Genomic DNA, 15880 nt, shown 5'->3' on the forward strand with positions numbered 1-15880 from the left:
TCAGAAGGTGTTTGATAAGTTGCCACACATGAAGCTGCTCAACAAGATAAAATCCCATGGTGTTACAGTAAATATTCTGGCCTGGATAGAGAAATGGCTGACAGGCAAGAGGCAGTGAGTGGGAATAAAAGGGGCCTTTTCTGGTTGACTACCAGCGACTAGTGGTGTTCCTCATAGGTCAGTACTGGGACTGCTACTTCTTACGTTGTTTGTCAATGATTTAGTTAATAGAATTGATGGCTTTGTGACCAAGTTTGTGGATGATATGAAGATAGGTGGGGGGGGCGGGTAGTGCTGGGGAAGCAATGCAATCACAGCAGGACTGGACAAATTGGAAGAATGGGCAAAAAAGTGGCAGATGGACTATAGTGTTAGAAAATGTATGATAATGCATTTTAGTTAAAGGAACAATAGTGTGGACTATTATCTTAATGGGAGAATGTTCAAACATCAGAGGTGCAGAGGGACTTAGGAGTCCTCGTGCAAGACTCCCAGAAGGTTAATTTACAGGTTGAGTCTGAGGTAAAGAAAGCAAATGCAATGTTGGCATTTATTTCAAGGGGAATATAAAATAAAAAAACAAGGAGATAATGCTGAGTTTATGAGACAATAGTCAGACCACACTTGGAATATTGTCAACAGTTCTGAGCCCCATAGCTCAGAAAGGATGCGTTGTCATCGGAGAGAGCCCAGAGGAGGTTCATGAGGATGATTCTGGGAATGAAGGGGTTAACATATGAAGAACTCTTGGCAGCTTTGGGCCCATACTCACTGGAATTTAGAAGAATGTGTGGTAATCTCATTGAAACCTTCCAAATGTTGAAAGAACTAGATAAGGTGGATGTGGAGAGGATGTTTCCTCTGATGGGGGTACTGAGAACTAGAGGGTGTAGGTTCAAAATTGAGGGGTGACCTTTTAGAACAGAAGGATGAATTTTTTAGCCAGAGAGTGGTGAATCTGTGGAATGCTCTGCCACAGACTGCGGTGGAGGTCAAGTCTGTGGGTATATTCAAAGCGGAAGTTGATTGATTGGGGCATCAAGGGATATGGTGAGAGAGCAAGTGTATGGGGTTGAATGGGATCTGGGATCAGCCATGATGAAATGGTAGGGCGGACTTACTGGGCTGAATGGCCTAATTCTGCTCCTATGGCTTATGGACATGCATGTGCTTCGCTAATAAATTTTCTTTGAACTTTGAACTGTAATCTGTCTGAGTAGCTTCCAGCATGAACATTAATTTCTCTAGCTTCTGGAAATTTCTTCACTCTCCTCCTACTTTCTTTTTCCATTCCCCATTCTGGTTCCCCTCTCATGCCTTCTCCTCACCTACCTATCACCTCCCTCTGATTCCCCTTCTCCTTCCCTTTCTTCCATGGTCCACTCTCCTCTCCAATCAGATTTCTTCTTCTTCAGCCCTTTATCTCTTCTAGCTATCACCCCCCTCCCCCTCCCCAACACCCCCACCTTTCCCCTCACCTGGTCTCACCTCTCACCTATCAGCGTGTACTCCTGCCCTACCCCCACCTTTTTATTCTGACCCGCCCCGATGAAGGATCTCAGCCCGAAACGTCGATGGTTCATTCCTCTACATAGATGCTGTCTCGGTTTACTGCAAGAAAATGAATGTCATGACTGTACGTATATGGTGATATATATGTAGTTTGATAATAACTTTGAACTTTAACCTGCTGAGTTCCTGCAGCATTTTGTATGCATTACTCTGTTTGTTATTGAGTAAATGTCTTGTATTTCTAATGAGTTTGGGATTCACCACTGGTTTTTGAAATAACCTCTCATCAATCATCAGGCCGAGCAATTGCCGTAATTTTAAAGAAATTTATTAAGTTGGAAAAAGTATTCTCCTCGCTAAAGAAAGTATCTTAGAACTTTCAAATAAAAGTGACGGTATCCAGCCAAATCAGTTCCAATATTCAGAATATCCCTGATTATATCTCCCCATTCACTACAGTCAGAATCTCCACACTCATAATCTACCACCTCTATACATCACACATAGCATATAACCCAATATATCACACAACATAGCATGCAGATATATCACACCCATAATATGTCATCTCGTGACACGTATAGAGAATCAGAAGACCAAAACAAATATAGGAGATAGAATGAGGACATTCACCCTACCATCTCACGATATGAAATAGACCAATCCCACCTTCCCACGCTGGACCTGTAGGCCACACCGGGCGTGTAGACCTGTACTTCACACTCTTCAGACGTACCCCGAACTATTGGTTAAATGTAACTCCCAACTTATCACGTCCATTATGAATTACCCTGTGGGACTTCTGGACTCTTCTGTTCCTGGGGTGACATGGTAGCATAGCAGTTAGCATGATGCTATTACAGCTCCAGTGATCAGGACTGAATTCCCACTACTGCCTGTAGTGGGATCACTCTGGGTGCCCTGGTTTCCTCCCACATTCCAAAGACGGGTTAGCCACACGGGTGTAATTGAGCAGTGCAGGCTCATTGGGCCGGAAGGCCCGTCACCGTGCTGTATCTCTAAATAAATGTGGAATATGGGGTAAGAGAGAGAAGGGGTGAATTGAGCGTGGAGTAGCAGGACACTGAGGGCTGAAGGGCCTGTACTGTGCTATACCACTCTAACCTCTGTAGCTTTGGATGAGAGGGGAAATGTTTAAAGGAGATAGACAGGTCATGTTTTGTTTTATACAGAGAGTGGTGGCCCCGTGGCGTTCGACGCTGGGGTTGTAGGTCTGTAGGTGAGTAGGTCGGTGGGTGTTGTAGGAGCGAGGTGAGTAGGTTGGAGGGTGTTTTAGGAGGGAGGAATGGGGCTTGTGTCCTTCAGTTGTTCAGTTTTGCTACTGTTGTTGTGGTTTGTGTTGTTCTGCCAATATTGGGGCATGCTTTGCTGGCACCAAATTGTGTGGCCCCTTACACATCTTTAGGTGGTGTTGGTTGTTAACGCAAACGTCGCGTTTCACTGTTTGTTTCAATGTGCAGGTGATAAATAAATCTGGATGTGAAGCTGAATCTGTATCTGACATATCCTGGTTCCAGCCTCATATACCTGTACCCATGGCACCACCCATCTGTACCATCTGCAGTGTGTCAGTTCCTGGTAAACTGTGGACAAAGTTCCCACCACTCACATCCTATCATAAACAAGCTTCTGGAGAAACCCAGCAGGTCAAACAGTGTCTGTGAGGTGGTGGGGGGAGGGAGATGCTTAAAATGGCGTAAATGGGGGGGGGGGGGGGAGAAGGAATATCGGCATTTCATATCACAATCCTGCATCAGGACTGAGAGAGATGGCTGGTATAAATTCACCCTGTTTCATATCTCCGATACAAACATATCAGTGTGAAGATTAACAGTGCAAAATGAGTTGAGTTAAAGTTATAGTTAGATTGTCCTAGTTATTTCTGCTAATTCCAAGGTATAAACTTCAAGTTCGGTACATAATACAGCGATAAATGAAATGAACAGGATTGGATTTTGGCTCGGATGCCAATGTGGTATTCAGCTGGACCTTCCAATCAAGCGATGTGAAGATGAACTGCACACTACACAGAGGCATGTAGGGGAGAGGCTTCCAAGCTGATGTCCCTCTGTCTGTTTTTGCGTTTCTTGCTGGTTACAGAGAGGTGCACAAGCACGATGATGAAGGTGATCCCTGTCCAGGGAGAAAGAGAAGGGTGACCACCAGCAGGAATTACTGAATTACCCAGCCCCTCTCACACCCACAAACCAAGGATGGTGTTCTACATGCCTCATAAGCATCCCTTCTCAGCTGTCTATCACCTCCTTATGGTTCCCTTCCTCCTTCCCTTTCACCCATGGTCCACCCTCCTCCCCTAGAAGATTCCTTCCTCTCCAGCCTTTTACCCCTTCCGCCTATCCCCTCCCAGTTTCTTACATCATTCCCCCTCCCCATCTGCCCACCTGGTCTCACCTACCACCTGCCAGCTTGTCCTCCCTCCCCATCTTCTTATTCTGGCTTCTTGCTGCTTCCTGGTGAAGGGTCTTGGCCAAAACTATTGGCTTTTTATTCTCCTCCACAGATGCCGCCTGACCTGCTGTGGACCTCCAGTATTTTGGATTTCTCACAACCTCGGCAAGGCGCCTAACAAAGTAGCGTAGTAGTCAGCACACTTTACAGCACAGCTGACCCAGGTTCAATTCCCACCGCTGCCTGTGAGGAGTTTGTACGTTCTCCCCATGACCGCGTGCGTTTCATCCGGGTGCTCCGGTTTCCTCCCACAGTCCAAAGACGTACCAGTTGGCAGGCTAATTGGTCATTGTAAATTGTCCTGTGATTAGGCTGGGGTTAATAGACAATAGGTACAGAAGTAGACCATTCGGCCCTTCGAGCCTGCACCGCCATTTTGAGATCATGGCTGATCATCTACTATCAATACCCGGTTCCTGCCTTGTCCCCATATCCCTTGATTCCCCTATCTATAAGATACCTATCTAGCTCCTTCTTGAAAGCATCCAGAGAATTGGCCTCCACTGCCTTCCGAGGCAGTGCATTCCAGACCCCCACAACTCTCTGGGAGAAGTAGTTTTTCCTTAACTCTGTCCTAAATGACCTACCCCTTATTCTTAAACCATGTCCTCTGGTACTGGACTCTCCCAGCATCTGGAACATATTTCCTGCCTCTATCTTGTCCAATCCCTTAATAATCTTATATGTTGCAATCAGATCCCCTCTCAATCTCCTTAATTGTAGCGTGTACAAGCCCAGTCTCTCTAACCTGTCTGCGTAAGACAGTCCGGACTTCCCAGGAATTAACCTTGTGAATCTATGCTGCACTTCCTCTACAGCCAGGATATCCTTCCTTAACCCTGGAGACCAAAACTGTACACAATACTCCAGGTGTGGTCTCACCAGGGCCCTGTACAAATGCAAAAGGATTTCCTTGCTCTTGTACTCAATTCCCTTTGTAATAAAGGCCAACATTCCATTAGCCTTCTTCACTGCCTGCTGCACTTGCTCATTCACCTTCAGTGACTGATGAACAAGGACTCCTAGATCTCTTTGTATTTCTCCCTTACCTAACTCTACACCATTCAGATAATAATCTGCTTTCCTGTTCTTACTCCCAAAGTGGATAACCTCACACTTATTCACATTAAACGTCATCTGCCAAGTATCTGCCCACTCACCCAGCCTATCCAAGTCACCCTGAATTCTCCTAACATCCTCATCACATGTCACACTGCCACCCAGCTTAGTATCATCAGCAAACTTGCTGATGTTATTCTCAATGCCTTCATCTAAATCGTTGATGTAAATCGTAAACAGCTGTGGTCCCAATACCGAGCCCTGTGGCACCCCACTAGTCACCACCTGCCATTCCGAGAAACACCCATTCACCGCTACCCTTTGCTTTCTGTCTGCCAACCAGTTTTCTATCCATGTCAATATCTTCCCCCCAATGCCATGAGCTCTGATTTTACCCACCAATCTCCTATGTGGGACCTTATCAAATGCCTTCTGAAAATCGAGGTACACTGTGTCCACTGGACCTCCCTTGTCTAACTTCCTGGTTACATCCTTTAAAAACTCCAACAGATTAGTCAAGCATGATTTGCCCTTGGTAAATCCATGCTGGCTCAGCCCAATCCTATCACTGTTATCTAGATTTGCCACTATTTCATCTTTAATAATGGACTCTGGCATCTTCCCCACTACCGATGTCAGACTGACAGGTCAATAGTTCTCTGTTTTCTCCCTCCCTCCTTTCTTAAAAAGTGGGATAACATTAACCATTCTCCAATCCTCAGGAACTGATCCTGAATCTAAGGAACATTGGAAAATGATTACCAATGCATCTGCAATTTCCAGAGCCACCTCCTTTAGTACCCTAGGATGCAGACCATCTGGACCTGGGGATTTGTCAGCCTTCAGTCCCATCAGTCTACTCATCACCGTTTCCTTCCTAATGTCAATCTGCTTCATTTCCTCTGTTACCCTATGTCCTTGGCCCATCCATACATCTGGGAGATTGCTTGTGTCTTCCCTAGTGAAGACAGATCTAAAGTACTTATTAAATTCTTCTGCCATTTCTCTGTTTCCCATAACAATTTCACCCAATTCATTCTTCAAGGGCCCAACATTGTTCTTAACTATCTTCTTTCTCTTCACATACCTAAAAAAGCTTTTGCTATCCTCCTTTATATTCCTGGCTAGCTTGCGATTGTACCTCATTTTTTCTCCCTGTATTGCCTTTTTAGTCAAGTTCTGTTGTTCCTTAAAAATTTCCCAATCATCTGTCTTCCCACTCACCTTAGCTCTGTCATATTTCCTTTTTTTTTAATGCTATGCAATCTCTGACTTCCTTTGTCAACCACTGTGGCCCCTTTCTCCCCTTTGAATCCTTCCTTCTCCGGGGGATGAACTGATTTTGCACCTTGTGCATTATTCCCAAGAATACCTGCCATTGCTGTTCCACTGTCTTTTCTGCTAGGATATCTGTCCATTTAACTTTGGCCAGCTCCTCCCTCATGGCTCCATAGTCTCCCCTGTTCAACTGCAACACTGACACCTCCGATCTGCCCTTATCCTTCTCAAATTGCAGATAAAAACTTATCATATTATGGTCACTACCTCCTAATGGCTCCTTTACTTCAAGATCGCTTATCAAATCCTGTTCATTACACAACACTAAATCCAGAATAGCCTTGTCCCTGGTCGGCTCTCGTACAAGCTGTTCCAAGAATGCATCCCGTAGGCACTCTACAAACTCCCTATCCTGGGGTCCAGCACCAACCTGATTCTCCCAGTTCACCTGCATGTTGAAATCCCCCATAACTACTGTGACATTACCTTTGCCACATGCCAATGTTAACTCCCTATTCAACTTGCACCCAATATCCATGCTGCTGTTTGGTGGCCTGTAGACAACACCCATTAGGGTCTTTTTGCCTTTACTGTTCCTCAGCTCTATCCACACAGACTCTACTTCTCCTGATCCTATGTCCCCCCTTGCAAAGGACTGAATCTCATTCCTCACCAACAGGGCCACCCCACCCCCTCTGCCCACATTTCTGTCCCTACGATAGCACGTATCCCCTTGTACATTCATTTCCCAGGTCTGATCTCCCTGCAGCCATGTCTCCGTTATCCCAACAACATCATAGTTACCCATTCGCACCTGGGCTTCAAGCTCATCCGCCTTATTTCTGACACTTCGTGCATTCAGATATAGAATTTTTAGCCCATTTCTCCTCTCTCTGTTTAAATCGCTGCCTACTGTGCTTAACCCAGCTCCCCAAACTCCCATCGGGCTATACGCCCCTTGAATTTTGTTGTCCTTCCTAAATTTACTTATTCTTTCTGCACATTTAACTCCATGTTCCGTCAGACCATCCCTCTGTACATGTGTCCTCCTTAACACTTGTTCCGCCTCACCTTTCTCTACTACACACTTAATATTCCGGAACCGTGTAGTCCCCACCTGTCCTTTATTCTTCATCTTGCTATCCTCTCTCACATTCTGGATCCCCGCCCCCTGCAAATTTAGTTTAACCCTCCCCCCCCAAAGCAGCACTAGCAAACTTTCCTGCAAGAATGTTAGTACCGCTCCAGTTCAGGTGTAAACCGTCCCTTCGGAACAGATCCCACCTTCCCTGGAACAAAGCCCAATTATCTAAAAACCTGAAACCCTCCCTCCTGCACCATCCTCTCAGCCACGTATTAATCTGTATAATCCTTCTGTTCCTTGCCTCACTCGCACGTGACACAGGTAGCAATCCTGAGATTGTTACCCTGGAGGTCCTGCCCTTCAGCTTCGCACCTAACTCCCTGAACTCACTACACAGGACCCCCTCACTCATCCTACCCACGTCGTTGGTCCCTACATGGACCACAACATCTGGGTTCTTGCCCTCCCTCTCAAGAATAACCTGCACCCGATCTGAGATGTCCCGGACCCCGGCACCAGGGAGGCAACATACCATCCGAGACTCCCGATCTTCCCCACAAAATCTCCTATCCGCCCCCCTGACTATAGAATCCCCTATCACTACTGCTCTCTTCTCTTCCCTCCTCCCCTTCCTAGTCGAGGGTCCAACCTCAGTGCCAGAGACAGGACCACTGCAGCTTGTTCCTGGTAGGTCATCCCCACCAACAGTATCCAAAACGGTATACTTATTTTTGATGGGAATGGCCACAGGGGTGCTCTGCTCTCTCTGTCTGCTCCCCCTGCCTCTCTTGACTGTCACCCATTTGCCTACCTCCTGTCTTTTCGGTTAAATCGGGGTTTGCTGGGCAGTGTGGCTCAAAGGGGCAGGAGGGCCTGTTCCATACGGTATCTCAATAAATAAATAATTACAGACCCCACCCACCCCAGACATTCCCTCTTCTCCCCGCTCCCATTGGCCGGAAGATGGGAAAGCCTGAGAGCACACGGACACTGTTATCAGACTATTAAATGGTCCCTCAGAATGACCTCACGTTATAACCTTGCACCTTGTCTGGCTGCACTGCACTTTCTCTGTAACTGTTCCACTTGATTCTGCATTTTGTTATTGTTTTCCCTGTTCTACCTCGATGCTCTATTGTAGTGAGTAGATCTGTCTGGACGGTATGCTGAACAAAGCTTTTCTCTCTACCTTGGTACATGTGACAACAAATCTTTTGGGGTGTCGTGGACAGCGAGGCAGACTATCAGAGCTTGCAGAGTGATCTGGACCAGCTGGAAAAATGGACCGAAAAATGACAGGTGGAATTTAATGTGGGATTATCCTGTATTTCCACAATATCCACAATATCCTGGAGTGGGAGGGTGAGGAGCCAGAGGTCGTGGTACAAATAGGTACCGATGACATAGGTAGGAAAAGGGAAGAAGTCCTGAAAGGAGAATATAGGGAGTCAGGAAGGCAGTTGAGAAGAAGGACTGCAAAGGTAGTAATCTCGGGATTACTGCCTGTGCCACGCGACAGTGAGAGTAGGAATGGAATGAGGTGGAGGATAAATGCGTGGCTGAGGGATTGGAGCAGGGGGCAGGGATTCAAGTTTCTGGATCATTGGGACCTCTTTTGGGGCAGGAGTGACCTGTACAAAAAGGATGGGTTACACTTGAATCCCAGGGGGACCAATATCCTGGTGGGAAAGTTTAATAGAGCTGTTAGGGAGGGTTTAAACTAATTTGGCAGGGGGATGGGAACCGGAATGATGGAGCAGAGGAGAGGTAAAACAGAAATAGATCTAAGGTAGTGAGCAGTAAGGATGTCAGGAAGGACAGGCAGGTGATGCAGCAAATTTGCAGCCATTGGGATGAGTTGCAGTACAATAAAGTTGCAGTGCAATCAATGCAAAAAATACTGAATACTGGACTTAAGGTGTTATACTTAAATGCATGCAGCATAAGGAATAAGGTGGATGATCTTGTTGTACAGTTACAGATTGGCAGGTATGATATTGTGGCCATCACTGAGACGTGGCTAAAGGATGCATGTCTCTGGGAGCTGGACGTCCAAGGATACACAGTGTATCGGAAGGATAGGCAGGTAGGTAGAGGGGGTAGCGTGGCTTTAATGGTAAGAAATGATATTAAATCATTAGAAAGAGTTGACATAGGATCGGAAGGTACAGAATCTTTATGGGTTGAGCTAAGAAATCGCAGGGGTAAAAGGACCCTGATGGCTGTTATCTACAGGCCTCCAAACAGCTGCAGTGAGAGTAGATATAGGACCGATAGAAAATGATGCTGGAGAAATTGTAATGGGAGATAAGGAGATGGCGGAGGAACTGAACAAGTATTTTGCATCAGTCTTCACTGAGGAAGACATCAGCAGTATACTGGACATTCAAGGGTGTCAGGGAAGAGAAATATGCGCAGTCACAATTACGACAGAGAAAGTATTCAGGAAGCTGAATAGTCTAAGGGTAGACCAGACCCTTATCTCCCAGACCAGATGGAATGCACCCTCGTGTTCTGAAGGAAGTAGCAGTGGAGATCGCGGAGGCATTAGCAATAATCTTTCAAAAGTCGATAGATTCTGGCCTGGTTCCGGAGGACTGGAAGATTGCAAATGTCACTCCGCCATTTAAGAAGGGGGCAAGGAAGCAAAAAGGAAATTATAGACCTGTTAGCTTGACATCGGTGGTTGGGAAGTTGTTGGGAGTCGATTGTCAAGGATGAGGTTACAGAGTACCTGGAGGCATATGACTAGATAGGCAAAACTCAGCATGGTTTCCTTAAAGGAAAATCCTGCCTGACAAACCTAGTGCAATTTTTTGAGGAAATTACAAGGGAGATGCAGTGGATGTTGTGCTGAGGAAACAGAGAGTCTGCAGAGAGACTTGGATAGATTGGGGGAATGGGCAAAGAAGTGGCAAATGAATTACAATGGTGGAACGTGTATAGTCATGCACTTTGGTAGAATAAATAAATGGGCAGACTATTATTTAAATGGGGAGAGAATTCAAAGTTCTGAGATGCAACGGGACTTGGGAGTCCTCGTGCAGGATACCCTTAAGGTTAACCTCCAGGTTGAGTCAGTGGTGAAGAAGGCGAATGCAATGTTGGCATTCATTTCTAGAGGAATAGAGTATAGGAGCAGGGATGTGATGTTGAGGCTCTATGAGGCACTGGTAAGACCTCACTTGGAATACTGTGTGCAGTTTTGGGCTCCTTATTTAAGAAAGGATGTGCTGACATTAGAGAGGGTTCAGAGAAAATTCACTAGAATGATTCTGGGAATGAGAGGGTTAACATATGTTTGACCGCTCTTGGACTGTACTCCTTGGAGTTTAGAAGAATAAGGGGGGACGTCATAGAAACATTTCGAATGTTGAAAGGCATGGACAGAGTGGATGTGGCAAAGTTGTTTCCCATGATGGGGGAGTCTAGTACGAGAGGACATGATTTGAGGATTGCAGGGCGCCCATTCAGAACAGAGATGTGAAAAAAAATTTTTAGCCAGAGGGTGGTGAATCTGTGGAATTTGTTGCCACGGGCGGCAGTGGAGCCCAAGTCATTGGGTGTATTTAAGGCAGAGATTAATAGGTATCTGAGTAGTCAGGGCATCAAAGGTTATCGTGAGAAGGTGGGTGAATGGGACTAAAGGGGAGATTGGATCAGCTCATGATGAAATGGCGGAGCAGACTCGATGGGCCAAATGGCCGACTTCTGCTCCTTTGTCTTATGGTCTTATGGTCTTAATGCAAATGAGCAAGGTGTTGCACTTCAGTAAGACCAATCAGAATACGTCATACGCCGGGAATGGCAGGGCACTAAGGAGTGTGGTAGAACAGAGGGATCTGGGAATACAGGTCCATAATTCATTGAAAGTGGCGTCACAGGTAGACAGGGTCGCAAAGAAAGCTTTTGGCATGTTGGGCTTCATAAATCATAGTACTGAGATGGGATGTTATGTTGAAGTTGTATAAGACATTGGTGAGGCCTAATTTGGAGTATTGTGTGCTGTTTTGGTCACCTACCTACAGGAAAGATGGAAACAAGGTTGAAAGAGTACAGAGAAGATTTACAAGGATGTTGCCGGGTCTGGAAGAGGACCTGAATTTTAAGGAAAGATTGAATGAATAGATTAGGACTTTATTCCTTGAAACATAGAAGATTGAGAGGAGATTTGATAGAGGTATATAAAATAATGTGGGGTATGGATAGGATAAATGCAAGCAGGCTTTTTCCACTGAGGTTGGGTGGGACAACAGCCGGAGGTCATGGAATAAGGGTGAAAGGTGAAGTTTAAGGGAAACATGAGGGGAAACTTCTTCACTCAAAGGGTTGTGAGAGTGTGGAATGAGCTGCGGGGACAAGTGGTGAATTTGAGCTCGATTTTAACATTTGAGAGAAGTTTGGATGGATAGTTGGATGGTAGGGGAGGGAGGGCTATGGTACTGGTGTAGATCAATGGCAGTAGGCAGTTTAAAATAGTTTGGCATGGACTAGATGGGCCGAAGGGCGTGCTTCTGTGCTGTACTTTTCTATGACTCTCTGATCAGTTTGCCGAGTACTCCAGATCTGTGGCTAGTGTATTGACACAGGAGACACACACAAGCCCCACAAACAGAACTAAGTCAGTAAATAACTGTTTTATAATGATAGTAATTAGATGATAATTAGAAGACACCCTCTGCTTCTCTGACAAACTGCTGTAAAATCTTTTACATCACCTCAGCAACGGTGTCTCGGAACATCAGGAAGTAGAGGCCGGAGTCGGTGATTCTGGTCTGTGACTGCTCCATCTTTCCTCAGTATCGTCTCGCATCTTTTACCTCAACATAATTTTCCTGCCTCATCCAGTGCTGTCTGATTTCTCCATTCCAAGTGACTATCCACCATGGTCCATGGTAGAGAATTCCACAATTCACCACACTCTGACTGAAAATATATCTTCACATCTCTGTCCTCAATGGCCAATCCCTTAGTTAAGATCTCAATCATTTTACTCTCTCTTTCACCTTTTCATTATTTCACTCTTTCTTCCTCATTCTTATGCACTTCCTCTGACTCATTTTCTCTGTCCTTGACTCACGTCCTAAATTCTTTTGACTTGCTCTATTTCTCTTCATATCTCTCTCTCTGACGTTCACGGAGCCTCTCTCTCTATGTGATAAGTTCTCACTCCTTGACTCTTTTTCTGTCTCCCTTTGACCTCTTCTGTTTCCCTTTCTGTCTGTCTCTCACTGACTCTGCCTCTCCCATTTCCCTCTGACTCTCTCTCTCCCATTTTCCCTCTGATTTTCTCTCTCTCATTTTTCTCATTGTCCCTCTGATTTATACACACACACACAACTTCAAATCCATCTCTCATCTCTCTTGCTTTTCCAAATAATTGAGGAGTAAATCCAACAGATTGGCACATTATGGGATTTGTCCTACATTCCTAACAAAGTGCGTTGTCATATAATGCATCCAAGATTGTTTTGACACAAAACTCTCACTTACCGATCACAACCAAGGTGCCAACGATGGTGGTGACAGTGGACAAGATAGTGGGTTTACCCTGAATAGGCTCAATCTCAATCCTGCACTGACCCCAGGAACTGCAGGTACAAATATTCACTGTAAAGGAAGGAGACAGCGTGAGATGTTGGGAATACTCAGTTGGTCAGGCAGCATCTGTGGTATCAAAGCTTCAGATTGATGATCCCCCATCTCAGCTGAAATCAGTTTAAGGCGCAAGGAAAGCCCGGAGGAAAGGCCAGGTACTAACTTCTCGGATGACCTGTTTTGGACCCAGTACATTGGTGTAATCACAAAGGCACACCAGTGTCTCGCTAAAGGAGATTTAAATCTGCCATGGATAGTCCCAAGCCCCGACTGTGAAAGGAGGAGGGTTGGACATGGGGCTGGCAATCCCATCCTGTAAAAGCCCAGAGCAACAGAAACACCAACAGAAGTTCCAAAGATCTCATCCCTGGGAGAAGAACGATCTTCACCTAGAGGGGCTATATCTGGGGACAATTTGAAAGACTGGTCCAGTCAGCCGCCTATGCCCCAGTAGGGGTAATGGGTTTAGGAAGAAGAAAGGAGATCTGGCATGTTACCAATTACTCTGACAAATTTCAACAGATGCATTGTTGAAAGTATCCTGACTGGTCCCATTGTGGTCTGGCAATGCACGGGAATGTAAGAGGCTGCAGAGAGCAGTGGACACCGAAGACAGGAGACACTGCCCAAGAAGACAGTTCTATCGTCAAGGAGCCTCACCATCCAGCTAAGGCCATCTTCTCACTGCTATCTCTGTAGGAGGTACAGAAGCCTGAAGACCCACATCATCATTCCTACTTTCCTACAACATTAGGTTCTTGAAGCAGCCTACACAACCCTAACCTTCCCTCAGCAACAGGACAGAATGGACCAGCTTTCGCATCGCTTTGGACTTGTCTCTGTTTTCTTTGTTTTACCACAGTCAGAGCTTGTTTTCACTCAGTATCTTTCTTTACTGTCTGTGATTTATGTTCAGTGTGTTACCTGAACCTACATTGGGGAGTGGTTAGCATAATGCGTTACAGCACCATCGATCAGAGCTCGATTTCCGCTAAGTTTGTATGTTCTGCCCATGACCACATGGGTTTCCTCTGGGTGTTCCAGTGCCTCTCACGTACAGGTTGGGGTTAGTAAGTTGTGGGCATGCTATATTAGCACCGGAAAGATGACAAATCTTGTGGGCTGCCCACAGCACATCATCAGACTGTGTTGGTTACTGATGCAAAACCACACATTTCACCTTTTTAACTGTTTCCTTGAAACTTCAACTAGTTGGGGCAGAATGTACTGGTCCCAATGTGTCACAATTCAAAGTTTGAGGTTCAAGGTTAGCCAGAATTAACTGGAATCCACTTCACTGCCATCATATCTGCTTCCCACCTCCTCTGGAGGCACGTTCCAGGTATCAATCACTCTACGTGTGAAAAAACTGGCCTTGCACATCTCCTTTAAATTTCCCCCTCTCACCTTAAAGCTAAATACTCTAGTATTCGAGGTTTCTACCCTGGGGAAAAGACTGTGACTGTCTGCCCCATCTTTGCCTCTCATAATGTTATAAACTTCTCTCAGGTCTCAGACATTCCAGAGAAAACAATATGAGCTTGTCAACCTCTGCTTATAGCTCATACCCTCTAATCTAGGGAGCATCCTGGTGAACTCTCCTGTACCTCTCTTCAAAGCCTTGACACATTTCCTGTAATGAGGTGACCAAAACTGCACACAATACTCCAGATGTGACCTAACCAAAGTTCTATACAGCTACAACATGACCTCTAGACCTTTGAGCATCACCCTGGCATTGAAGCCAAGAGTACCATATGTCTTCTTTGCCTTCCTATCTACTTCAAAGTCAAAGTAAAATCAATGTGTGTTGCCACATTCAGGTAGTTACTGACCTGCATCGCAAGATCCCACAGGCTCCCATTGGCCCTGCCTTTATCTGTCTACTTTCCACTAACATTACTCGCCTACATCACCCCACACTTACAAGATTAACCTCCTTTGACCTTTATTCCATCCATATCTCCAGAAGATCTACAATCAATAGGGAATTATTGGGTGCATGTGAGACAGAATTAGTTACAGCAGCACAGGGAAATAAGCAGCTGGGGGGTGGGGGGTGGTGGAACAAACAACTCCAGCATGGATGATCCCAAACATGACTGCGAAAGGAGGAGGGTTGGGCACGGTATTAGCAACCCCCTCCCATAAAAACCCAGAGCTGCAGAAGCTCCAAAGACCTCATCCCTGGGAGAGGAAGGATCTTCATTGAGCTACACCTTGAAACACTCGCTCAGGACTGAGGAATCTCAAAGTTCAGGTCGCCTCACCTGGAAAGATTGTTCGGTGCCTTAGGGTGTAACGTGAAACAGTATGACATGGTCAATATGTCTGTGTCGACCATGATATTTAAATCAAACCCATCCACTTGCACGTGGTCCATATCCCTTCATTCCCTGTCCGGTCTCTCTGAGAGTCTCCTAAATACACTGGATTCTGGTTAGTTGGGTCATTGGCTAATTGGGGCACCTGCTCATTTGGGACAACTCTTAAAGAAAAAAATCTAATCACAAAAATAACCAGAATTCCTCACCAAACAAGAGAAAATCTGCAGATGCTGGAAATCTGAGCAACACACACACAAAATGCTGAGTTCCTTCAGCACTTTGTGTGTTGCTCAGGATTCCTCATTGTTAATTTGGGACAATATGCCACTTAATTGGGACAGAAGACTGTTGCTGAACAGTTCCAAACTAGCATCAGTCACATGCACTTCTGTGGCCATTGGACACTACACAGTGCTTAGAGCAAACAGTTTTGAAATTACGTCAGCTGCATGTGTTTGTGTTCAAAAAGCAGAACTGCTTTGCTCACTGAAGTCTCAAGCATTCAGGCTTGGTCATGCCAGAAACTGCCGGG

General features: G+C 45.6%; 1 protein-coding gene across 4 annotated transcripts in view; it reads right to left on the bottom strand.

The window, feature by feature from the left end:
• Positions 1 to 1824: 1824 nt before the first annotated feature.
• Positions 1825 to 15880, bottom strand: part of cdh16 (cadherin 16, KSP-cadherin) — a 91741-nt gene continuing 77685 nt past the window's right edge. For all 4 annotated transcript variants that reach the window (XM_073070457.1, XM_073070456.1, XM_073070458.1 and 1 more), the window contains exons 17-18: positions 12917 to 13033; positions 1825 to 3666 (exon numbers count right to left, since the gene is read on the bottom strand). In XM_073070457.1, coding sequence (XP_072926558.1) covers positions 3557 to 3666; positions 12917 to 13033 — 227 coding nt within the window. In that variant the 3' untranslated portion in view covers positions 1825 to 3556. The remainder of the gene's footprint in view (positions 3667 to 12916; positions 13034 to 15880) is intronic.

Source organism: Hemitrygon akajei, chromosome 17 (genome assembly GCF_048418815.1).
Source record: "Hemitrygon akajei chromosome 17, sHemAka1.3, whole genome shotgun sequence".
Classification (NCBI taxonomy): domain Eukaryota; kingdom Metazoa; phylum Chordata; class Chondrichthyes; order Myliobatiformes; family Dasyatidae; genus Hemitrygon; species Hemitrygon akajei.